Genomic DNA, 27826 nt, shown 5'->3' on the forward strand with positions numbered 1-27826 from the left:
ATGGGGAAAGGTGACAAGTACATATGTGGATTGCTAACTGGTTGAAAGACAGGAAACAGATGGTAGGTATAAATGGAGAGTTTTCACAATGGAGGAAAGTAAGAAGTGGGGTCCCCCACTGATCTGTATTGGGAGCAGTGCTTTTTAATTTATTCATAAATGATCTAGAAGTTGGAGTAAGCAGCAAGGTGGCCAGATTTGCAGATGATACCAAACTCTTTTGGGTAGTGAACTCCCAAGCAGATTGTGAGGAGCTCCAAAAGGATCTCTCCAAACTGGGGGAGTGGAAGACAAAATAGCAAATGTACTTCAATGTTGGCAAGTATAAAGTGATGCACATTGAGGTGAAAACCCCCAACTTCAAGTATACGTTGATGGAATCTGAGCTGTCGGTGACTGATCATGAGAAGGATCTTGGGATCATGGTGGACAGCTCATTGAAAGTGACGACTCAATGTGTGGCAGCTATGAAAAAGGCCAATTCCATGCTGGGATCATTAGAAAGGGGATTCAAAATAAAACTGCTAATATTATAATGCCCTTATACAAAACTGTGATGCAGCCACACCTGCAGTACTGTGTACAATTCTGGTCACCGAATCTAAAAAAGTACATTGTAGAACTGGAAAAGGTGGAGAAGAGGGCAACCAAGATGATCAGGGGTCTAGAGCACCTTTCTTATGAGACAAGGCTACAACACCTAGGGCTTTTTAGCTTAGATGAAAGGTGAATGAGGGGAGACATGAAAGGGCCACTCCAAAGGGCCACTCTTGGAATGACATAGTTTCAGAGGTACCTCTCCTACACATGCACATCACAGAGATGCCTTTCTCTCGCATGGAGAGATTTATAGATGTTTCCATGTCCTGGCTACCACTCTCCTAAGATGCCTCAGCATAACACAATGAACAGACCTTGGCAACTGGTGGACACAGTGCCTTATTTCCTGAGCCAGACGTCTCACAGATTTGGTTTCCCTCCCTGCAACAAAAGGCCTTCTCTTCCTCCCAGAAGAGGACATCAGCATCTTCTTGATCCTTGCTGTTCAACCCCACAGAACAGCCTAGGATAGGATAGGTAATAGGTATATGAATGTAACTCTCTCTCTCTCTCTCTCTCTCTCTCTCTCTCTCTGCCTATTGTTCCCTCCGCTCTGTCCACTATGGGGAATCCCTCTAGGCTAAGATTCTCTGAAGTGTGTATCTGAGTCAATTTGGTGCTATACTTAAGGCTCTAGCCTCTTATAGTCAGAGTCTCTGTCATTGGCTGCCTGGGAAATTACCAACTACTGCTTCATCTTGTAATCCCCCCCCCTTTAATAAACTTAGCCTCTGTTCTCAAGGAACCTGTTCTGACACCATTGCTCCATTCTGGGTACCCTATCATCATAGTTGTCTTTACCTGTGGCCAGTTAAATAAAAAATGTCTGTGTGCACATTTGCACCCAATTTAAGTTAATATCCCCAGTTTAAGCCAAAGCATAGATAGTTTGGTAACATAGATAGTTTGGTAACAAGTGTGGTAACAATCACTTTTCAGAGCAAATGTGCTAATAGGGCTGCAATGCATGCTTTTTCTTCTTGCACAAATATAAAAAGAGTTCCAGATAATTTAAAAAAATGTGGGGTGGAGGTGAACATATTTGTGAATTATGCTCCCTTCTTTGTTTGGCTTAGCTTTGAATGTACTTGATGCTTCCCTTATGGTTCAGTGTGTTCTTTTATCCTTCTATTTGTAGTTAGAAATGCCACTTTAACTTGTTAACTGAGCAAAGGAACACTTTTAAAATGGTGATTCTCTTATATAAAGCAGGGGGAGATCAACTGTTGCTATCCAGCCTCAGCACAGCATTCCTCTAGAGGCTGTTGTTGGTGACTACTTTGTATATATTTTAGACTGTTACCCCTTTTGCAACCGACCAATGTACTGTAGCCATTGACTTTGCTAGGAGAGAGAATGATCAATAACAAAGGAGAAAGATCCACAACACACTAACAAAGCAATAACAAAGGTTTGCCTATCATTCTGATGAAGAATGCAACTTTCCCTCTAGTGTACTGCCGAAGAATTACCAGCACATCCTGGCTTTGGCATTTGCAGTAAAGGAGATCAATGAAAACCCTGAAATCTTACCCAATGTCACTTTGGGTTTCCGCATCTATGACAGCTATTTCAATGCCAAGTGGACCTACCATGCAACACTGCTACTTGCATCCTCATTGGAGAGATTTGTCCCCAATTACCTGTGTGATACCCAGAATAACCTGATTGCAGTCATTGGTGGACTGGATCCCCTCATTTCCCTTCATGTGGCAACCATCTTGGATATTTACAAAATTGCACAGGTAGGATTTGTGTTTGGAATACAGATTTCTACAAGTAAATGTAAACTTCCTTTGTCCTTCTAGATGAGATTTTTTTTTGCTTTGTATACAAAACAGGAGCATTTTAAGTAAGTAGATGGTCTTAGAAATTCAGTGTTAATGGTTCACCAACAGTTTAAGACAATTAGATAATATGATGAGACCTGAAGAGGTATTTCAGGTTTTCTGACAAGCATTGGCACAGGGCTTTTGAGAGCAGCTAATGATGCCCAAGCATTCTGTGGGACCCACGGTTGATGCCAAGAGATCCTATCCAACTGCCTCCACTCCACTTCTTTTGAAATAGGTGTGCCTGTTCTTGGTTGGGTTTTTTTTTAATGTTGCAATTGGACATAGAAGCTTACCATATTTCCCAGTCCTAAAGCCCAAATATAATGCTGCATGAGGAATTGTGGGAAGGGATGTTTCTTAGTTCCTTCCATGGCTATATTCATCATGGTGCACATGGTTGCAGTCACTCGAATCGCCAACAGATTAAATAGGATTTTTATTAAAGGTGGCAGTTTCCACAGATTCTGTATATTCCATACATTTGTGGAAAATACATATTTATATCTCTAACCAAAAGTAACATCCCAAATGGCTCAGAAACTCTACTGTAATCTTATTGATATATTCTCAGACAGTGCTTTATTGTGTTTTATTGCATCTTATTGTACCAGAATGCTTCTTGCAGAGCATCCCTCCAATTTGAACCTGGTCCTAATATTACTAAATTGTAGTTTCGAGAAAGGGATGCTGTGTGAACATGTATGTATATATGTATGTAGTTAATCCATAATCATTTTCTTTATGGACTGATGGGAGATATTTCACTTTCATTTGTGCAATGCCATTCACGTTTTCTGAATGCACAAATACATGAATATTATTTGTTTGTTTATTTATTTATTTATTTATTTATTTTTAAATTTTCATACTGTCTTTCATACTGCCTGGGGGAAGAAAGGCCTCTCCTGAAGCTTTGTTTGATTTCAACAACTGTATCAAAGATTTATCTCATGGGTGGAGACTGGCGGCCAATCCAGAGTAGAAGTTATATCTAAAATATCAATATTACCATCAAGGATATCACCTATGACAGTACCTCCCTCAAATAAATTCAAATAATAATCTTCCCATATAGATGCCACTATAGGGCTATCAAAGGCAAACTTTACTTCACTCAATTTGCCCGAAACTAGATGCCCCCAATAGGCTGAGTTTTCCTTACCTGCAGCCCATTCTAAATCATTCCGAAAGTTAACGTAAAAGCTAGCTTTTTTGCAGCAACTAACTTTTTTTTATTCCCATCTGACTTTCAACATGTTAGCGTGACTAATTTCATCATAGTTTGTGGGGGGAGGAAAGCAAATTCCATGCTAGGGATCATTAGGAAGCAGATTGAAAACAAAAATGCTTATATCCTAATGCCCTTATACAAATCTATTACGCAGCCACATTTGGAGTATTGTGTGCAGTTCTGCTCACCGTATCTTAAGAAGGACATTGCAGAACTGGAAAAGGTGCAGAAGAGGGTAACCAAGATGATCAAGAGCCCCTTCCTTATGAGGCTAGGCTGCAGCATCTGGGGCTGTTTAGTTTGGAAAAGAGGTGACAATGGGGAGACATGGTGGAGGTGTATAAAATTATAGGTGGTGCAGAGAGAGTGAACAGATTTTTTTTTAAATCCCTCTCTCACAACTCTAGAAGCGGGGGGCATCCCATGAAACTGAAGGCCAGGAAATTTAGAACCGACAATAGGAAGTACTTTTTCACACAGCACATAATTACTCTATGAAATGGTCTGCCATAGGATATGGTGATGGCTACTAGCTGGGCTGGCTTTAAAAAGGGCTTGGACAAATTTATGGATGATGGGTCTATCAATGGCTAATAGTCTGGTGGCTATAGGCCCCCTCCAGCTTCAGAGGCAAGATGCTACAAAATACCAGTTGCAGGGGAGAAACAGCAGGAGAGAGGGCATGCCCCCCCTTCTTGCTTGTGGGCTCCTCAGAAGCCTCTGGTGGGCGACAGTGCAAAACAGCTTGCTGGACTAGATAGGCCTTGGGGCCTAATCCAGCAGGGCTGCTCTTATGTTGTTATCTCTACACACATAGTTATTCACACATTACATTAAATGCATGTACAGTCTTGCAGTACCTGTCTGTTATTGTATTACAGGGGACTGGCACCCCCATTACACATTTATAATTCACACATGTCCAGTTATTCACAGAAACACTGGTACATTTTCAATGAAACCTGCAAGTACTTATAATGTAATTTCTCAACAGGACTCTATTCTTGTTGTGGGTCATTTCAAGCCAAAGTTTAACTTCCTCTCCAATTAAGTAGAGAATAAACTTTTTGTGAAAAACATGTTTTCTTTAGCAATTCCACAGGGAAACTCCAACTTTTAATTGTTGACTATCCTCTGTAATTAATTCTACTGCCTGTGAAACTCACTAAGGGATTTCAGTGACCACATCCTTTACGAATAGCTGGCAGTGAATGAATAAATATACCAAAGGATCCAGGGATAGACACAGGGACATGAATCTGACAGCTGATCATGGATACGTTCCAGTTTAGACACCAGACTTCTGAGATCTGTTTCTAGGAATGTTTCTCAGGATGGTATCATTAGTGTTTCTGCTTGTGGTCCTGCTTCCACATATAGTATGCAAGGCTCACATTCCCAAATGCTATGTAAATAATCCACACCCTCCACCTCATGAATACCTTCAGTCAGGAGACCTTCTCATTGGTGGCATCACTTCTCAGACCTTCATTATCTCCAATTCAATTGACTTCGTTCGAGAACCCCCACCTCCATTGTTCAATGAACTTCTGTAAGGAGTTAGGTGTTTTTAAATAGAAATTTTGGTTGTATTTCCATGTCTTGGTTTGTTTTGAGTTACTGGGTGGACAGCAACATTTTTGTTTCTGTATTACATTTTTTATTAGTTTTCAGTATTCCCCAAAATTCCATCTAGTCAAGAGGCCCCCAATCCAGCCACAATCACTTCCTTCAGCTACGGATGATTGTCCTATTACGATTCTTCACCCAAATGCTATGTTATTAAAAAAATGCCTATGCAGAAATTCAAGACTTGTAGTATATTAACATATAATTGGTGAATTATTGCAATATACAGAAGAGAAAATCTGCCTCTCTCCTGCTTTCAGGCTGCTGCTGGACAAGGTCCTTCTTGAAAGATGAAGGAAAGACTGCCAGGTTGTAACTCTTCTTGACTTAGTCGAATTTATTTAGCCGCATTTCACTGCATTCCAGTTCTGAACAAGAAGATTGCCTGGTTGCCTCAGAAAAGGGTGACACATTTCCTCCCCTAAAAGGGGAAAAAGCATTATTTGTCATAGATAGACATTATCGTGTATGAATTCAATAAAACATTCTGCAGCAGGACCTGACATTGATATAGAAATAAGCTGTCATTCTGAAAGTTTATTTTTTTGGCCATATGAAACAAGAATTTTTTCATGTTGTTCCATCAGGAGACACTTGGTCCACAGGTGGCTGTCTCTAAGTTAACAGGTTGTAGATTCCTGATGGGCTGGAAAACTATTTACAGAATTTGGGAATAATAGAACACCCAGAAGTACTTTTGTGAAAACAAGTCTTGTGGGTTCTTGAAAAGATTCCCCAACCTGCAGAACTTGTTTAGTGAAGCCATTATAGAATGAGCCTGCACATTATGAGTAGTAGTCCCTCTTCCATATGGACATAGGAAGCGGCCATATTTTTAGTCAGATCATTGGTCCATCTAGCTCAGTATTGTCTACACCAGGGTTTCTTAAGTTTGGGCCTCCAGATGTTGTTGGACTACAACTCTCAGAATCCCCAGACATGGCCTTTGTGGCCTTAAGAAACCCTGGTCTACACTGACTGACAGCGGTTCTCCAAGGTTTCAGGCAAGAGCCTTTCCCAGTCTTACCGGGAGATGCCAGGAGTGAACCTGGGACCTTTTGCAAGCAACGCAGATGCTCTTCCAATGAGCTTACAGTTCCATCTTACAGCTGACATTGCTCACATGTAGTCACCCATTCAAATGCAATGCAAGGCAACCCTGCTTAGCAAAGGGGGCAATTCATGCTTGCTACTGCAAGACCAGCTTTTCACCCTTTGCTGAGGGGGGGAATTTCTGAAGTATGTTTTCCTTTTCTGAGCCATGCTTAAAAACCACTCTCAGACTGAGCTCTTCATCAGAGAATGGGGAGGTATGGGTCAAATGTGCATACTCAGCATAGACTGCATGTATTAAATATGTATGCTGCATATATACATTTCACACACACCCCAGATTCTTTTGTGCAGACAAGCTGACTGTGAAAGTGAGATTCCTGAAGAACTTCAGTATACACAGCACTACCTAGAGATGGAGGAAGGGGAAAACAAACACCAATAAGGAGATACAGTCTGAAGGGACATGAGGCATGAATTCAAAATAAAGCATGATAAGAAGGGAGAGTAGGGGCCGGTTAGGGGAAAAGATCATTTTTTCACAACTAAGGTGAGTTGTGTTGCATTACTATTTAAAGTAATCATTTCTAATTTGCATCAATGAATATAAATCAACTGATGAAGGTTTTGTGTACATTGTCCTCTCTTTGGGGGGTGGGGGTGATATGCATCTGACTACTTCCTTTTTTGTCAGTCACCCTATTTTGCCAAAGGATAGAACTTGAATAAATACAACACACAATTCACACACATTTCATGAAATTTAACTTCAAAGAGTTCATCCTGAAGGGGAGACATTGGATAATTTTCTCATGTGGTTTCTCCATATCCTGAGTAGGGATGTGCACACACTGTTTGCCACCAAACTGGTTTGCCTTGAACTGGGCCAGTTCAGCGGCTCAATCGTAAACCAAAGTGGGGGCAGTTCGGCCCATGATTGGGGCCTGATTCAGGTCAACTGGTTCAGCAGCCAAGCATACATGAAGCTCCATTTACCATGCCATGCAGACATGGTAATACCCCGGTTCCGGCCTGGAATTGTGCCTCCGCCACCCACGTGACCTTGGGGATGCATCAGGGTGGGAGAGTGGGTGGCACCGGTAGCCATGTCGGTCAGGTAAGGACCTTTTAACCTCTCTCATGATCAGGTAAGGACCTTTTTACCTCTCTCACTGTCCCTGCCCAGCCACCCTGAACATTTTGTTGATTCCCACCCCTGTACTTGTAAAGGGGAATCCTTACCGGATTCACCTTTACAAGTATTAACTGCCCGAACTGCTGAACTAAGTTGGTGAAATGGACCAGACAGGCCGGTTGATTCGACCAAACCACTTTGGCAGCATGCAATTTGGCTCAAATTAGACCTGAACTTGAGCTGAACTACAATTTCTGGTTTGCGCACACCTCCTAATCCTGAGTCTTGTTTTTTGCACCAGATGGCATGGGGCCATTGACTTTGCTGTTAGAGGGAATGATTCATAATAATTTGGGGAAATACAGAACACACTAAAAGAATAACTGCAAAGTTTTGGTTATACTTTTGACAGGAATGTAACTCTTTTTTTAGGGTACTGACTAAGAATTACCAGCACATCCTGGCTTTGGCTTTTGCAGTAAAGGAAATCAATGAAAACCCTCAGATTCTACCCAATGTCACTTTGGGTTTCCGTATCTATGACAGCTATTTCAATGCAAAATGGACCTATCATTCCACATTGCTACTTGCATCCTCATTGGAGATATCTGCCCCCAACTATCAATGTGATACCCAGAATAACCTGATAGCAGTCATTGGGGGATTGGACCCCTTAACCTCCCTTCATCTGGCAAACATCTTGGATATTTATAAGATTTCACAGGTAGGATTTGTGTTTAGATTATGATATTTAACCATGAATGTATACTTCCTTTGTCCTTCCAGATGAGATGTTGTGCTTTGGATACAGAAATGGAAGCATGTTAAGCCAATGGGTGGACATCAGCTTAGAAATGTTAGCTGACATACCATGGAAGTCAACATGGGTGGTTAGAACATGGCCCACACTGCTGCATCGATGTAAGCTCTGCTGCATCGATGTAAGCTCTGCTGATGGTCCACTCCATCATAACATTGCACAAATGCAGTTGCGTAATGCAACACCCATAATTTGCAATGGGAGTCACATCGCAGAACTGTGTTCACACGATTTAATGATGAAACAGAACAGCTCTGTTCCACAACACTATCTGCTGAGATTTTATTTTATTTTATTTTTATTTTGCAGTGTTACACCAGCACCAATGACAGCATTCCAGCCAGAGGGTGCTGCTTGCTGTATATTCCACCCCCAGCACCCCATAAAATACTCTAAAGCTATACAGGGCTTTTTGGATAGCGATGTTTCTGAATTCCTCTCTCTTAGGAACAGCTTGTATTGTACCTACATGGACAATGCAAGGCATTTTTTCTGGTGTCAGGAACTCATCCTCTCCTTGGAGCTAACCCTCAAAGACCAAGAACATGTGTGGATGCATGTAGGGCAATTGTGAGCACAAATTGTGACAATGTATAACATCATTTTTATTCATTTATTTTTACATTTATATCCCATTTTTCTTCCAAGGAGCCCAGAGTGGTGTACATGGTTATGTTTATCTTCACAACAACCCTGTGAGGTAGGTTAGGCTGAGAGATGCATGACTGGCCCAGAGTCACCCAGTGAGTTTCTTGGCTGAGTGGGGATTTGAACTCTGGTCATGGCATATAAGGCATCAGCCTAAGGTTCCAGTCTTCTGGCTGTGTGGAGCTTAAGTCAGAATGAGATAGCCTAACCAAATTGGCAAGGGTTGTTGTTTTACCATCAAACTTCTATGGCTTGTGCAAAATAAATTTATCATTACAGTATGATAATGATATAACATAATGTCACATTTAGTGCTGATCCTAAAAAGACAATGAGGTCCTACACATGATCAGCAAAAGGGAGGTCAGCAAAAGGAAGATCAGAGGCAGTAAAGGTAAAGTGTGCCGTCAAGTCAGTTTCGACTCATGGTGCCCACAGAGTCCTGTGGTTTTCTTTGGTAGAATACAGGAGGGGTTTACCATTGCCTCCTCCTGCACAGTATGAGATGATGCCTTTCAGCATCTTTCTATATCTCTGCTGCCCGACATAGTAGCAGGGATTTGAACTGGCAACCTTCTGCTTGTTAGTCAAGCATTTCCCCTGTGTGCCACTTGTGAGAACTCATGGGGCTGCCTCGTATGCAGCCCATCAGATCTGGGTAGACTTACTTCTCTATGCAGTTCTCAACTGAGGTTGGAATAAAAGAGGAGCCCACAGACTTGGTCTGGTAATCATGTATGTAGATTGCCACTAAAAATAGGTTCTGAGCAGTCAGTGGCCTTCTTTATTATGTACTCAGTACAGCAGCAGATCTCCACTACCTGCCCCCTCTACCGTTTGTGCTCTGTCATAAAGACGGCTGCCAGTGGACTCAGATTTGTTTTCCCTTACTGGATTGCATTATATTTTATCTATTTCTTAAACAGTTATATTATATTTTACATTATAGAAGAGTTTTACCATCATCATTGTGATGTATTACAGTATATACAACAGTACCTTGAAAGATACAGAACTCTGGGAAGTGAAGTGCTTTCCAGAACCTGCCCCATAGTGTTCTATGGGGAAAGGGCTAGGAAGGAGTATGCTTCCCAATACTCTATGCATGCCTTCAGCTCCAAATGGCACTGGAGCTTGACAAGGCTGTTACTCTTAAAGTGTCACACACACACGCGCACACACACACACACACACACACACACACAATGCAGAGGAAAAGACAGGACTGTGTAGAGAAATGGCTCTCATTCTGAAGTTGTTGAGGGTTTCTTCTTCTTCTTCTTTGCCATAGTGCCCCTCATTTCAGAAATAGTAAATACAAAGATGCCTCCATCCACAAGGTCTAGGCACAGTCAACTGTCAGGCCATTTTAAGGGCAATAGGGAGCCACTCTTTGCCTGCCTAACAGACAAAGGAGGATAGTGAAGGAGAGCTGGTCTTGTGGTAGCACACATGACTGGTCCCCTTAGCTAAGCAGGGTCCACCCTGGCTGCATATAGCAATAGCAATAGCACTTACATTTATATACCGCTCTATAGCTGAAGCTCTCTAAGCAGTTTACAATGATTTAGCATATTGCCCCCAACATTCTGGGTACTCATTTTACCGACCTCGGAAGGATGGAAGGCTGAGTCAACCTTGGGCCAGGTCAGGATCGAACTTGTAACCTTCTGGTTACAGGGCAGCAGTTTTACCACTGCACCACCAGGGGAGAATATACCAGGGGAGAATATGAATGGAGAATATGAGACTAGAAGTGTGAGCACTGTAAGATATTCCCCTCAGGGATGGAGCCGCTTTGGGAAGAGCAGAGAGTTTCAAGTTCCCTCCCTGGCTTCTTCAAAATAGGACTGAGAGAGATTCCTGCCTGCAACCTTGAAGAAGCCACTGTCAGTCTGTGAAGACAATACTGAGCTAGATAGACCAATGGTCTGACTCAGTATATGGCAGCTTCCTATGTTCCTAAGGGGGAATAAAAGGGATACTGAAATCCTGTGCAGGCTTAATCAGAAGTAAGCCCTTGTGAACAGAGAGGGACTTAAGCTAGTGAGGCGGTTCCCGCAATCAGTGGGAACCGCCGAAATGGGGTTAGTGGGGAGAGTGGGCTTAGCCGAACTGACCGCCCACATGACTGCTGGGTACAGGGTTCTGTTGTTTCTGAGGTATTCTGAGTGTGGATTCTATGATAGCAACTATTAGTAAAAGAGATGTTCTGTACCCCATGGGTTAGAAACCCATGGGGATGGTTGGCACCCTATGTGCACTACACCACCACTCGCTCTGGGCCACCTCATCACCCCCCAAGTGCACTTATGGGGCTGCTGAAAGCTCCATTATAACTTATTATGAGGAAAAACCTTAAAGACGCGTAAACTTCAACATTTACCAAAAATCAGCCCTCTGCCCAAATCCTTTGAAAAAATTCAGGTTGCTTCCTTGCCCCTACCCGGCACTACCACCAACCCCACACCACTCTAGGCCACCCCTTTCCCCCCGACGTGAAGCGATACACCCTTCATGGGGGAAAACCTTAAAGTCGCATAAACTTCAACAATTCCCCAAAAATCAGCCCTCTACCCAATCACTCTGCAATTGGGGTGGTAGCCTCCACCCATTAGGCACTACCACCCCACCCCACTCTTTTGGCCCAGATCCCACATTATGCCCCCTATCTGCCCCAAAGACACTAAAACTTCAGAAATTCACCAAAAATCAGCCCTTTGCCCAATCCCCCTGCAATTGGAGTGGTAACCTCCACCCATTAGGCACTACCACCCCACCCCAATTTTGCCCCTAGGACCTGGAATTCAAGCAGACATCACATCAGACCTTTTTTCTTTGAAGTCAATGGGAGGCAAAAAGGTGGAAAATTCAAAGAGACGTCAAACTTAAAATGGAGGGGGAAGAAGAAGGAAAGGAAAGGACTTTTCTGGGGCACAAAATGGAGGTCTGAAACACCCGAAATTTTCAGATCCGAAACAGGGGTGATTCGTTTCGGGTCCAAAAACTATTGGGGGACATCGGGGGTGATTGGGTTCGGCTCCAAATCACCCGAAATTGATTGTTTCGGGCACAGATCGTTCTGTGCCCGAAATGTTTTGCACATCCCTAGATTGGACAGCTGAGACACTCTGAATCTCCCAGACACTCACAGAAATGTCCAGGCATGCCAATGTGCATATCCCCTGAAGTCGAATGGGAACGCTCTAAAATCCCAGTGCCTTTGCATAGTTATAACCAGAGTGATTGTGAGTATGGCTTAAAGCTCAGCACAGTCCCATATAATAATAAAAAGATAAAAAGTTTAGCTTACTGCAGTAAGGATCACAGAACAGAATTTCCAGGCAATTAAAAGGAAAATGTACAAAAAGCATAAAACCTCCATGCCTACTCCCAGAATCTGAGACATTAGAGACCAGAAGGTTAAAATTCTTAGTTGCAGAAGAGAGGGATTCAGAATCTCAACCTAGACGCATGATGGTGTGCAGTCCTTTGTTTTAGGTGGGGCAAAGAAACTCTCTGTGCTCTCTCATAAGCTCCAAAACTCTCTAGGCTTTACATATGAAATTAAGATGAACACAAACAACCTCTTGTATTGCCAATTTTTTGCTATTGCACATAAAGTTAATTACTAAATTGTAAAGGCTTCCCTCATTCTAGAAGATGAAGATAGTTAAGTAAACAAAGTTGCTTGTGCTATTTAGTTTCTTCCATTTCAGATTGGATTATTAGGCTTATAGAGTTTTAGAGGACTGGATATAGAGGATTGGATGGATGGTGATGGGTTTAATTGTGATGGACTGGTCAATGACCATAATAAAAATCTGATTCAGATTCTGATTCTCTGTGCTCTCTCTGCAACTCTCTAAGTTTCAGCTCTGTGAATAAGACATCCACAGAAATAACTAGGATCTCTCAAAGAGTAAACTTCAAACAGAAGTTGGTTTATCTAACAGTCTACCAACTCTGACAAAGGAAAATACTAGGTTCATTCACACAATGATAAATGGGGTAGGAGAAGCATTCTACCCGTCTTCTAGCTGTATACACGCACCTTTTCGGCTCATGTGTGATTTATTTTTTTTTAAGTAGGAGGCACAGGATGGGTAGCAGGGGGCTTTTGAAGCGACAGTAGTGCTACCATCCCTATTGCAGCAGTCCCAGAATGCTATGGAGGTGGTAGGCTGTACATCATATCAGGCAGGGTATGTAAAGTGCTTTACCACTTGGAAGTGCTACATAAATGTGATTATTCTTTCATATATATATATATATATATATATATATATATATATATATATATATAGTTATATTGTTTTTTAAAAGATATAAACAAAGATAAATAAGAAACAGAAAAGAAACAAGAAACAGAATAATCAAACCCAGCCATTACAAAGATTCTCAATATAGTCTATATACGTCAACCTTAATTCCTTCAGCCAACATATCTCCTCTCCCCCGCCCCCCGCACTTTACACATTATTGAGTATAGAACTGAATCAACAATGATATTCTTGCTGTCTGTATTAATTTCCTCTACAAAGAAAAGCCATATCTTGGATGGGGTATCACTCCCTGCAGTATATTATATTAAATACATGGTTCCCACACTTGAAAGAAAAAATCCTCAGATTTATTTTTAATATATGCAGTTATTTTGTCCATTGATGCATATTCCTAAACTTTGAGGTGCCAGTCATCTAAAGTTGGAATCAAATTTGTTTTCCAAAAGAAAGCATAAAGGATTCTTGCTGCTGTTATCATATATAAAGAAAGTTCAGTATGTGTTGCAGGAATATGCCATTTAGTAAAATTTTACATGAAAAAAAATGTGATTATTCTTATGCGTCTGTCTTCTCTTTAGCTCACCCATGGTCCTGCTCCAGTGATGAATGCTAAAACCCCGGGACTTCCATTCTATCAGATGTTCCCAAATGAACAACTTGAGTATCAGGGGATTCTCTCTTTACTGCTGCATTTCAGCTGGATATGGATTGGGGTTCTTGTTATGGATAATGACAATGGAGAAAGATTTCTGGAAACTGTGTTTCCACTGTTTTCCCACAAAGGTATTTGCTTTGAGTTCATAGAAAGAATCCCTCAGATATCATTTATCTCTGATGTTCTGGCCATGTTACAACAAGGGACACAAATAGTTGATAAAGTTATGGGCAGCAAAGGAAATGTGCTACTAGCCTATGGAGAATCTTATTCCATGGCATTTTTTAAATTTGTAGCATACTTATCAGAAGAAAATCAAGGGACAAATGCCCCCAAAGGTAAAGTATGGCTAGCCACAGCCCATACGGAGCCTTCTTCATTTGTCTTTCAAAGGACTTGGGATGTAGAAATTTTCCATGGTGCAATATCCTTCACAATTCACTCCAATGATCTTCCAGGATTTTACAAATTTGTTGAGAGCATAAACCCTACTGACACAACACATGATGGCTTTATCAAGGAGTTCTGGGAAGAGGTTTTCAATTGTGTATTTTCAGATCCATTGCTGGATAAGGTGGACAGGAATATTTGCACAGGAGAGGAGAAGCTGCAGAATCTTCCTTGGAGTGCTTTTCAAATGAGCATGACTGGCCACAGCTACAATATCTATAATGCTGTCACTACTGTGGCCCATGCTTTGCATGCCATGTCCTCATCTAAACTTCAACGAAGAGCAAGAATGGATGGAGGAAGATTCAAGTTTCAGAATCAACAGTGGTGGCAGGTAATGAACTGAACAAATGTATGTGTGACATATCCTGTAAATGGATGTAATGACAGGCCAGAGTCTGTCTAATAATGTTTCTCTAAAAATGCTTCTTGTATTCCCCTTATTGTGAGTCATTCTCCTCACTAAAAATGACAGGATTGTTCATATTTCAATTACCATTCCCATTTCATCGGTGTGGTTTCTCAGTGCACAATATACACAGTGAGGCTATTCTCAAGCTGGGGGGAAACTGGGCTAAAGGAGCCTAGACTGGTTTCCCCCCCTCATGAGAACCACTAGGCTCATGGGCGAGCCCAGTGGCTCTCTGGTGGCTAGCCTGCCAAGGTAGCCCGCTAACAAAGCGAGTGCTCTGCTAACCTCATTTTGGTGATCATGAGTCACCACAGCATGGCTGCTCACCGTGGCAACTCATGAGGAGACCCCCTCCAGGAGTCTAAAACAAGCCTCCTGGTCTCAGGGGTCTCCCCAGGATGCCCCACATACTTGTGCAGGGCATCCTGGGACTTCCAGGGGCTGGGCGGCCCCTGATCCCCACAGCCCCTACCAGTTCCGTTATGGAGCCAGTAGTTGTGTGGGCGGCCAATCCGGCCACACAGGGCTAGATGTTTGATCGTGTGTGGGGGGAGCAAACTAAGTCCGCTCTCTTCACACAAGCCCTGCAGGCTCTCCACACTGCTCATGTGGAGAACCTCAGTGTGTAATATGTTAACATTTGCTTACTATCCACTACTGTGGTCCTTTTTTTCTGGAAATTCTGCATCATTCTTCTCTCCTGCCATCTAGCTGAACTCTCTTTTCTATCTAGAAAGGTAGTCCATTTATTAAGTTTATTAGGCCATCATAGGTTTTATACTTTTCTTAAACTAGTTTAATATCAGCACTTTTGCTTCAGGAACATTGTTTATTAATGTTCATTTTTTTCTGAAACATTTTATTCTTTTTAAAAAGGAAATATTTAATAATAAAAAGAAAATAATTTAATAAACAAGAACTCTAAAATGAAAGGAATAATATGCACAGAGATAAAAGATGATGGACCACTAAGATGCTCTGACCATGGAAGCAATTTATTTTTTACCAACGGTAAAAGCCCTGGTGTTTTTTTTAATATATCCTGTTATATCTCTCTCAATAACCATAGATGAATATATGCTAATGTTGTTTTGAAAAAACAAATCTGTTGAGCATGTTTCTAGTTATTAGCAGTCAAAATTTCAATTATAACAAGGTAATTGGAATTTGGCACATATAGCAGCACTTATCAAACAGGCTGACTGGTCAATATCCTAACTAAAGAAATGTCAGTGCTACATGAGCTGTAGCTGTACTGCTGATAAGCAACAAACTCAGAACTGGCACTTGGGGTGCTCTGTGCCACCCCAAAATATGTCCCCAATGGTTATGCAGTCATTCGGGACATATTTTTGTATGGCACAGAGGGTTTCTGTGGGCAGTGCTATGCAAGTGCTAGTACTTTATTAGTAAGGAACTCATCCACAGCACCAGCACATCTCACATAGCACCTGTGCTTTGTTCATTAGGATGTTAGACATGGACTTTTCCAGTCACCTCAATGAACTTTGATGTATTTATTTATGTGAGCCACTTTAGGAAGGTCAGCATATAAATCACATAAACAAACAAACAAACAGTATGGTGGCCCAGTTGCTATTTGGAGCTCAATTGGGCCCGTATTTGAATGCTTGAATGCCCCATGGAGGTTGTTCAAACCAAATGTCTAAGAGCAATTCTTCAGATGCCAAAAGGCATATCCAACTCAGCCTTAAGTGAACAAGGTGGAGACCAGAACATGGTTGGCAGTTCTTAAGTACAGGCTAAAGCTAAAATTTCATCCAAGTGGATTGGTTCTCCTAGTTTTGGAGGATCAGACCCATTCTAATTTAATGGGGAAACGCCATACAATTCGACTCTCCTCTGAATCTTTATTATTATTATTTTTAAAAATGCTTTTATTAGTATTATAAGTAGAAACAGAAAGGTTACATTCATCATCATCATCATCATCATCATCATCATCATCATCTCTGGGAGTCAAACAAAACCATACAAGTTTACATACAAGATCTTGTCCATCAAAACCAAAACATAAGAATACTAAAAGGTCTAAGGTGTCTAAAAGGTCTAAGACTAGGCATCAATAGCTATCAATAAAGTATCCTGAACACCTCAAGGAGAAATCCCCCCCCAACCTGATTGATTATCATACTGTCAAGCAGTCTAAAGAGGAGAGAACCAACCCAGCTATGACATACAAAATAGAAGTAATGTGAATAATTCAAGCACAGAACCAGACATCCTCAATGCTCTATGGTATGGGCTCCACCCTGCAAACCCACAAGCTCAAAAACGCTGTTAAATATTAATGATTAATTTCTATATTCTATAGGAGAGAGTAGAGTCCCTTGCTTCAATTTTGTCCTACATCTGATTTGAAACCAGCATAAACTTCATTAGGTGAATTAATTGAATCTTATACTGTATATATTTAATAAAATATGTTTTATTATGTATTATTCTCCGATACTAAACAAAGAGGAGATTTCTAAAAGGTCTTGGATCTTCTAATCTCTTCTGTCCCAGATATATTAAATGAAAAATATAGTGTATTATCTTATATATTAAGCTAATATATACTGTATCTTATATATTAAGCTGACAGAAATAATCTAAAATGATCAAAAAACATCAATGAATCTGGAAAAACCAAAAATGAGTTCAGTGAATTTTAAAATCCTTGTTCTGTCAGAACAAGGTTCTAACAAGTTTAAGACAGGAACCTCAGCAGCTCTGAGATCCAAATTGATCCAGGCATTGTAAAGTTGTTAGGGAGGAGCACACACAGAGGCTATGCACACGATAGTAGAAAACCAATTTTGTACCATCGTGAGAACCACCAGGCTCGGGTGCAAGCCTGGTGTTTCTTATGCGGGTCACCCGCTTAAGTATGACTGACTGCTCATCTGCAAGGAGAGCAGGCTAAGCCCGCTTTCCCCTAAACCTTCCTCAGGCGGCTCCCATTGATCGCTGCCATTGACTTCGACTACTACTATGCATATTTATATACCACTTTTCAACAAAAGTTCCCTAAGCAGTTTACATAGAAAAAATAAAAATAAATAAATAAAGATGGCTCCCTGTCCCCAAAGAGCTCACAATCTAAAAAGAAACATAAGGTTGGACACCAGCAATTGCCACTGGAGGGATGGCTGTTAGGAGAGAACACAGTGGCTATTTTGAAATGAGTTCTGGAATTCATTGACTGGATATCAAGGTTTTGTCCTGTGTTTAACCATGGAGCGGGAGAGGAGTGTGCTAGCTGGGAATGGGTACTCAATACCAGCTGGGCCTTTCACCCAACCAAGAGAACCCTATAATCCTAGACTGTTGCTAGGCCAAGCATTGTTCTGATGAGAAAAAGAAAATGAAGAAAAGGGATTCGTGTCTCCCCTAATATCACTTTTATTACTAATTACAGAATGTAATGGAAGCAGAACACAGTCATTGACATAAAGTCAAGGTACACACTTGAGCAGAGATCTTCAGTTCCAAAAATATAGTAGCAAGCAGCAAATAGAACAAAAACAAATACAAAAGGCCAGCCTCAGAATAAAATGCTCTCCCCCTCCAAGGGCATACTAAACCAGCTTTCCAAGGTAAAGTAAAGTTGTGCCATCGAGTTGATGTCAACTCCTGGCAACCACAGAGCCATATGGTTTTCTTAGGTAGAATACGGAAGGGATTTACCATTGCCATCTCCCATGCAGTATGAGATGATACCTTTCAGCGTCTTCCGATATCACTGCTGCCCAATATAGGTGTTTCCCATAGTCTGGGAAACATACCAGTGGGGACTTCAACCAGCAACCTCTTGCTCCCTGGGCACATTACTTCCCTGCTGCACCATTAGGTGGCTTCCAAGTTGACTTATCCATCAAAAATATTTCCAATCCATGTTAGCATCCACTCAGGTCTTTTTCCTTCTGCCCCAAGAATCCTGTTCTCAGGCCTCAGTTAAAGGTTTCCACTCTCACTTTCCAGACTCCTAATTCAAAATCAGAAGTCAAGTGCTGATGACCTCATGCTTGGTCTTATTTTGACTGGGAGCAAAGGCCATGCGCAGACTACACAACAACAGGTGCTGTTCTCAGCAAAAACAGAGCCTCACACGACGGCTGCACAAAATGACTTTTCCTGCACAGGCCCTTTTGCCAATTTAAGATAGGACACCCACCAAAAACTGGGTGTTGTCTATAAGAGTTTGGTGTCCTCTATAAACCTAACATGTATACCAAGTTTGGTGAATATTGGTTCCACAATTCATTTAAACCCACTTCCACCTCAAACATTCACTTATCCATCATCTTGAATTGGAGTGGATTACATCATCACAAAATATGCCATTGAGATGTCCCTATGTGGCACTACAGCTGTACCATATTTGGTCCATATTGGTCCAGGCATTGAAAAGTTGCGTTTACATGGATATGATTTTGTAGGCCAGTACAATATTTCAGACTGGGCATCAGATCTCATGCCCTCATTTCATGGCGATCACGGGTCATTGAATTTCCTTGCCTTTTTGGAGCTAAGTTGGAGCTGCCATACCCATAACTATCCATATAAGCCAAAAGTTGTTTCCCCTTTAATTGAATAGCATTTAAAATCTCCAACATAGTTCTAGATAGCTATGAAAGGAATAGACGGATATCAACAGTTGTGACTTCATAAAATATCTTAAACATAAGCTAAGACCAGTGGGGAGGAGGGATCTCTAACTCTGCTAAGGAATGTTGGCATTGATTGTTGGGAATTCTCTCTGGTAAGAGAAACCCTTTTACATTATAGCAGAGTGCACAGAGGCACAACACAGTGAAATTTAGTTAGGCATGTGTGTATGCTGAGAGTAAAGTAACTTGGAGCCAGTTCATAGCTTCAAATCAATATAAATAGTATTTATTAGAGAACTCCATTCTAGATAGGAAAGTGAGGAGACGGGATCTCTAATCTATCTAGCTGGATGCAGGTGGATTTTGCATCTCTGCACACATAGTGCAGGGAAGAGAACCTTGCATGTTGCAAGGTAGAAGGAAGGGAAGAGAAGGGAAAAGAAAGGAAGTGGCTGGAAGGAAGGAAGTCCCTAAGATTAGCAATCTACATATCAAAGGGATAGTGTCAGAGCAGTAGAGAAGGGATGACCAGTGTCTTGATCCTCTAACCCTCTGACTCACTAGTCTGTCCTTCTATGTCATTGAGACAAGAAGCAGTGCATAGTCCCTCACTTCCAACACTGATGACTCTCTACAACCAGTTTTAATCTTTTGAACAATATTTTCTTGCTGCAGAGATGAATGTATCAATTGAATTTTCTGTGTGAATGCAGCAAAAACTGTACTAATTCTGGTGCAGGGTTTCCCCACCCCAAGTCCCTGTGTGACTGTTTACTCAGTTTTTAAATGAACTGAAGACAGCCAGATAAACAAGCAGCAGAAGAAAACATCCATCCAGTTTGTGAAATGTGGCAACTAGGGTCATGCTATAAAACTGGTCTGATAGGAATATCAGAGAATTATGCCCACTATCAAGCATTATAGAATGGATTTCTGAAAGGACAACAAAGAGCCCTGATATTTGGAATCCTGACTAAAATTCCTGCTGTCCTATTGGAAATCATTTTACTTCCATTTGTAATATTGGAACAAAACCAGCCTGGCAACTTGGAGAGACTTTCTCTCCAACACAGCTCCAGGTTTGTTTTTAAACACTGCACTCTCAAAATTGGATGGGGGGCAGTAAACACACAGGAAGTGGGTGCTTCCTCGAGTAACCCCACTAGCCCATTGAGTGCTTCCTGGAGGGGTTACCATGGTTCCCCACCTCCTGATTTCAGGGGTGCAGTGCTTAGATCCAGGTCTGCAGCCAGACTCTCTCCAAGCTGGCTTCTGAAAAGGATTATCAGTAAAATATTGGGTCAATATCAATCCAACAATAAAAGTGTTGGGGAGGCTGTATTGGTTGCGTGTGTGTGGGGGGGGTGCATTTCCTTATTGGAACAGCATTGATCCAATATTTCTGGTGGTGCACAGGCCTAGTGGCAACTGTGGCACTTTCTAATTTTGTGTCTCTTCCTTTTTCATCCAGCTCCATCACTTTCTGAAAGGTGTCTCATTTAACAACAGTGCAGGGGACACTGTTTCCTTTGACCAGACTGGGAAGATAGTTGCTGGATTTGATGTTATCAACTGGGTTGTTTTCTCAAACCAAACTTTTCTTCGAGTAAAAGTTGGGAGGATGGATTCCCAGGCTTCTCTAGAGCAAGCATTCACCATCAATGAAGATGCTATAATATGGCATGGGTTTTTTAATCAGGTAGGATGCAGTTGTCATGAATTACAGAAGTATTTCCATTTTGAAGGAGTACTAACACTATTTTAGGCTGAATTAAGGTTTGGAGGTATTTTTTTCCAATTCTGTTGATGGAAATTTAGGCTGCATTAACAGCACAATAGTTCCCAAGTGAAAACGAGTAATATTATTGCACAGTAGCCTGACAGCATCTGGATTCCTGTGTCCAGTTTGGGATTCCACATGTTTATTTCATCATAGTGCAAGGTAGATAGGGATCTGAAAAAGTTAAATGGCTCAGGGGTGTAGCAACCACTGAGGATAATGGGACAAATGTCAGAGGGCTGCCGGTGGATTGGCCTCTCCCACCCACACCTAGGGTGGGGGTTCTTGCACACCCTGCATGAGAAGCCTACCTTCACAACGCCCATCTGTTGGGATGTGAGTGCTTCTTGCCACCTCGATTGCAAAGCACAGCCTCAACTCTTTGCCTCCTGCTCTCTAGTCAAGTCAACACAGCCTGATGGCATCACCGAGTCATTGCAGCCACAGCAGTTCACTGATGCAGAGCTTCCTTGATCCCAGAGGGAACAGGAGGCCCCTCTGAGATTGGGGCAATTCTGGCTTATCAAATCAGAGTGGCTGTGCCAACTAAGTGATGTCAACAAACCATGTCAGCTGGATTGAAGAGTGGCCAGCAAAAAGTTGGGGTCAAGCACAGCCGTCAAGCTGGGCAGAAGCACTTGCATCCTGATTGATAGGCACCATGAGGTGCCACTGCCCAGCAACACTACACCATTCAGGAGCAGAACAGAGAAAGAGGTCCTTCAAATTCTTCAGAAAAGGCATGGGGGAAGGGGAAAGAAAGGATGTTGGGGTTGCATCTTGTCCCAGTGCCTAGTCGAACATTGCTACATCCCTGGAAGCAACTGGATATGTTAATCTCTAAAAAGAATAGATACAGTCATTTGAGTGGCACAATAGCTACTCTTTGGATAACTCAAGGGCTGCATATATGAGAGTTTGGATACTTGTTTGCATGACTAGGGACCAGGTCTCACGATCAGTGAGACCTGGTTCCTAGCAGTGAGCGGGAAGAGCGGGCTAAGCCTGCTCTCCCCGCTCACGAGCGGGCAGGGACCCCTGGTCGGCCAGATCGGCCGCCCACATGATGGCCGACTCCGAGACGGAGCCGGCGGGGACTGGGGAGCTCGGGGGCCATGAGGCCCCCAGAAGCCCCAGTATGCCCTGCGCGAGCATGCAGGGCATACTGGGGAGACCCCCAAGCCTGAAGGTCGCTTTTAAGCCTCCCGGCCAGGGGTCTACTCACAAGTAGCCGTGGCGCAGAGCTGTGCTGCGGCTATTCACAAGTAGATAGCCCAGGTTTGTGGAGCACTTGCTCTGCAAACCCAGGCTAAGGGGCGGGCTACAGGAGCAGGTTAGCTGCTCCAAAACCACTGGGCTCGGCTGCGAGCCCAGTGGTTCTTACGATCACAAAAATCGGGCTAGGATTTTCCTAGCCCGATTTTTGTGATCGTAAGAATAGCCCCTAGATATACTGGACTTCAGATAGAGGAAGGGAGGTTTTGTATTAGTAGGACACATTTCTTAAGTCAGGGGTTCTCAAATTTGGATCCCTGGATGTTGTTGGACTTTATCTCCCATAATCCCCTGCCATGATGGTCATTGGCCATTCAAGTCCAACAACATCTGGGGACTTAAGATTGAGAACCCCTGTCTTAACAGTAATAAAAATGAAACACATTACCTTATATGACTGGAATGTATATTTTTAAGTAGTGGATCAATAAACTTATAAGAAAACTAACTTCTGTTGCATGCTAGCTTTATTTGATGTTTTATTATTATTTTATTATTATTATTTTGGACAAATGTTCTCAGTGAGGCTCCATGGGGAATGGGGAATGCATCAGAATGCATGGGGAATGCATCAGAATGAAGAAGTCACCTTTTGGTTCACAGACCTATTAAGCTCAGAGAGGGTGGCGGTCTTATGAATGTCCACACATATACCATCCCAGCATTTCCATTATTAAAATGCTGGCATAGGAGGAAGCCACCGAATATTGGCACCCATATCACTTTGGTAAGATATAAAAATGCACCATTTCATTTCAGCTTCCAAGTTCATTATTCTCAAGATTCTAATTGTCCTCATTGATTTATTGCTTAGACACGGCCTCATTCTTTATGTACTGAGAGATGTCAGCCTGGTTCCAGAAAGAAAGTGAAGGAGGAGCAGCCATTTTGCTGCTATGATTGCATCCCATGCCCAGAAGGAGAGATTTCAGTTCAGAAGGGTAAGGGGAATTCTTTGTGGAAATTGTTCTGGGTAAGGGATATATGTTTGTGGAATTTGTTCTTAGAAATGTTCTCCTGGTATCCACATTATAATCCTTTCAGAGTCCTGCCCCACACTATGAGAAGACAGATAGAATGTGACCATGTTGGTTTGATATCTTTCAAAGGTTGCTAGTTCCATTCAGGGGCACACCTAGGTGATTCTGGCACCCAGACCAGCCCTTCTGTGAGCCCACCCTGCCACAAGGCCCCCACCCCATGAGGCCTCCCCGTGAGACCCCAAAACCTGCTTTTGGGGACCTCCTGTGGCGATCCTGCGTAGTTGTGTTGTTAATCAAAACTGCCGCACAGCTAAGGGGTGGCTGGCGGGTGTTGGGGGTAGCCAAGCAGTCCATCTCCCCACTCCCTGGAGGCGGTGGGGAAAGTGACTGATGGGCATGTCCTCTCGGCCAAATGACAGTAGTGAACTGTGAGGCATGCCTGCACAGTTCAGAGGAAGATCGTTGCAAACCTGTGAGACATGCAACGATCTTCCTCTGAACTGTGCAGGAGCAACTCACGGTTCACTACAGCCTCTGGGCCAAGAGGACGTGCCCAGCGGTTGTTCCGCCTGCCGCTGCCTGTGAGGGAGGAGGTTGATTGCTTGGCTATCCACCCACCCCCACCAGCAGCCACCCCTCAGCCATGTGGCAGCTTTGATTTTTTTTTAAAAAAACCCACATAGGTTCACCATGGTGGGCAGTCGCACGATGGCTGTAGGAGCCCCCCCCCCCGGACATTTGGAGGCCTCGTGGACCTTGGAGGCCATGGACTGGGGCCCCATGGTCTGGGGGTTAGAGCGCCTCTGGTTCCATTGATCATAATATCCTTCTAGACAGACTTTCCAGGAAGGAGGTTGGGCACCACTTTATGAGAGTTCTGCTCTTTTGAGTAAGCCAGTGGCCAGAGGGTACTTCTCTGTTGGTAGGATCCCAACATGCCTTTCAGATGAAAACTTCACTTTAGTGACCAGATTATTTCTGAGCATATTCTAAAGTGGGGTTTTTAAATTTACAAATACTCAATCCTGAATATTTTAGTAAATCTTAACCCAAATAAGCCTCCCCAGTGTTTAAGAGTCCATAAAATCCTCATTTGTATTTCATCATTTATAAGGACCCAGTTGGTTAGATGTACCCCACTACCTGATAGTTTAACATGAAATCTTCAAACTATTACCTTAATACTTGTTTTTGATTATTCAAACGATTGTTCTAACTACCCAAACTATGCTACTCTATTAAGATTTGGTTAATCTTTGGTATACTATTTATCCCCCATACCAATGGTAGATATATTGAGGAGAGTGAACATTTGAGCCCTAGTCAGACATTTTTTTGTAGAAGTAACTGTTTTCATTTAAAAAGTTAACCTGGGTACACACCTGTCAAAAGCATGGTACAAAGAGAATGATACTGCTGTAGCTGTGTTTAACATAATGAGGCCTTTCCCATGAGCAGCCTAGCTTGGGCTAGGTTGCTCATGTGGAGTGCCATGATCCACACAGATCCTGGAACTCTCACCCATCCTAACCCTGCTACCAAGCCCAGATCTTAGCCAAGGTTAAGGGAGCAATAATTCCATTAACCTGGCTGCCAGGATTGTGTGGCTGCTCAGTCTCCATGAAGACCAAGAAGATACAGAGACAGGAGCCTAGAGCATCTATCTGTCAGAGGAATCCCCCAAGGCACCGCACTCATCATGCAGTTCCTTGTGGGATATCCAGAGGCAAACCCCCCACCCAAGTCCTCACTTCTGTTGATCTGTGCTAACATTGATCATCTTGGGGAAAGTAGGTTAAACCCTGCTTCCCCCCCCCCACCTACCCAACTGTCCAACCATGCAGTCATGTGAATAGCCCCAAATGTGTGTGAATAACACATTATGTATAGATCTGTTCTTGTGTACAGTGTACACATATGGGTTTTCAACATAATATGGGTTTTAATATAACATCTGAATAGGGTGTTAGTCTGTTATGAGTCTACAAAAGATCTTGCATTTTCCCTACAAGACATGGAAGGAACAGATTGTGGTCTAAGCATCTATAGATATGAAGGCTGCATTCGCACATAATACAGAACTGGAGTTTCAGGGGCCAGAGGTGTCTTCACTGTGTCCTCTGAATGCTTGCAACTTAAGTTCCTTGCAGTGACTCACCCTCTGTTTTAGTTTTGTAACTCCAGTTTGAACCCTTTGTTTGTAGTGAGTTCTGTCTCCCCAACCCAAGGTTCCATGGAACCAGCATGTCGCCCAAATTCAGAACCGCAGGCTGTGTTAGCTGTAGCCAGTGTTGAGAGCGGAAGGTCCTCTCCTCCCTCCTTCCAGCCATGACTGGCTGTGCAGGCTGTCCTTCATGCCAGAAGGAAGCCCACACAGCCATTTCCTCCTCCTCTCTGATGTCTCGCTGACTGCAGAGAGATCATTCTCTGTGATGTCTGAATTCAGACAGACGTCAGACAGATGTCTGGACAGACGTCCAAATACATGTGAATGCAGCCAAAGTGTAATTTCATTATTCTGACGGCATAATGAAATGGGGTCTCTTTTACCTCTCTTTGTCCCCTGGCACTGTAAATACATAGCGCTTGAATTTTTTATTGCAATGTTAAAGAAATGGTAGGCTGCATCAGTTTTGATGGGGTGGTGGATGAAATACCCAAGGCACTTGACCATATTAAGGTTGATATTTACATCGAAGATGGAGTAGCAAAACGCTGAACAGAATTTATCCTTTTCCTTACCAACTGGGGTATGATTTACCCTGATATTAAATGAACCTTAATTTAGCATACTGCTGTTTTGCTGTGATATAAATTGTATCAATGCTTCTATTTTCATGATTAAATGGTTTTAAATTTTATTCCTCTTCTTTCAAAATGAAAGCTAGAACTGGTTGTTATGAATTTTCAATAGATAAATAAATATTGCTATAATCTGTGATTTAATTTTGTGCCTTTATGCATAAAAGCATAAGTTCCTTTGGAAGATATTTAAAACTCAACGTAATGCAAGACTTCTATATTTCAAAGAATGTTCAGTTGGTGATGAATCTTTAACCTCATCCTCTCACCAGTTATATATTATGGCAGGGCTGCAGAACCTCTGCCCTCCAGCTGTTTTTGGACTAAAAGTCCAATGTTCCCCAGATACAGTAGCCATTAGTCAGGGATGATGGGAGTTGTAGTCCAACATCTGCAGAAGAGTTAAAGTTGTGCAGCCGTGTATTATGGAATCAGCATTAAATGGTTCCACTGATTAAAATAGAAAATGTTTCACTAGGTGCTGGCAGATTTATGACATTATTTGAGTGAAACTGCCTTTTCTTTTCTCTCTCCCAGACATGAATGACTGTGATAAATGCACAGATGAAAAATATCCAAACAGAAATCATGATTCATGTATTCCCAAGACTATTAGCTTCTTATCCTATGAAGAACCTTTAGGACTCACTTTAGCCAGTTTTGCACTTTTATTTTCTTGTATCACCACTCTGGTGGTAGGAGCATTTATGAAGAATCACAACACTCCTATTGTCAGAGCCAACAACCAGAACCTCACCTATACCCTTCTTATCTCCCTCCTGCTCTGCTTCCTATGTACTTTACTATTCATTGGACATCCTTGGAAGGCGACTTGTCTCCTTCGACAAACTGCTTTTGGCATCATCTTCTCAGTGGCAATTTCTTCTGTACTGGCAAAAACCATCACAGTGGTTCTGGCTTTCATGGCCACCAGGCCAGGGTCCAGCATGAGAAAGTGGGTGGGGAAAAGACTGGCAAACTACATTGTTATTTCCTGCTCCCTTATTCAAACAGGGATTTGTGTTGTGTGGCTGGTGATATCTCCCCCATACCCAGACGTTGACATGCATTCAATGGATGACAAAATTGTACTAGAATGTAATGAGGGCTCTGTAATTTTCCTTTACCTTGTCCTGGCCTACATGGGCTTTCTGGCCATTGTCAGTTTCACAGTGGCTTTTCTTGCCAGGAAGCTCCCTGACAGTTTCAATGAAGCCAAATGTATCACATTCAGTATGTTGGTCTATTGCAGTGTTTGGCTTTCTTTTGTTCCAACTTATCTAAGCACCAAGGGGAAATACATGGTAGCTGTGGAGATCTTTTCTATCTTAGCCTCCGGTGCTGGTTTGCTGAGTTGCATCTTTTTCCCTAAATGTTACATTATAGTGTTGAAGCCTGAGCTGAACAACAGGGAACAGCTAATAAGGAAGAATTTTATATAATGTCTCTGATATTTGCATAAGTTGCCATTTTAGAACTGTCCATATTTGTGTGTGAGTGCAACAGATTCCCCCCCCCCCGAATTTTCTCCTTTTATAAGCTGCATGATATAAATCTTCCTGATAAATAACTGTTTAGCAACAAATTAAGAAAGCAATGTGAACCAAATTTTGCTT

General features: G+C 42.3%; 1 protein-coding gene across 1 annotated transcript; it reads left to right on the plus strand.

Annotated features, from left to right (window-relative positions):
* Positions 1-27652, plus strand: LOC128330982 (vomeronasal type-2 receptor 26-like). The gene is made up of 8 exons (XM_053264351.1): positions 1-17; positions 2054-2379; positions 5047-5218; positions 7916-8207; positions 13816-14676; positions 20842-21069; positions 23240-23366; positions 26748-27652. Exons 1-8 carry the CDS (start codon positions 1-3, stop codon positions 27650-27652), a joined length of 2928 nt encoding a protein of 975 aa, XP_053120326.1.
* Positions 27653-27826: the final 174 nt, after the last annotated feature.

The sequence above is a fragment of the Hemicordylus capensis genome, chromosome 6 (assembly GCF_027244095.1).
Source record: "Hemicordylus capensis ecotype Gifberg chromosome 6, rHemCap1.1.pri, whole genome shotgun sequence".
NCBI lineage: Eukaryota > Metazoa > Chordata > Lepidosauria > Squamata > Cordylidae > Hemicordylus > Hemicordylus capensis.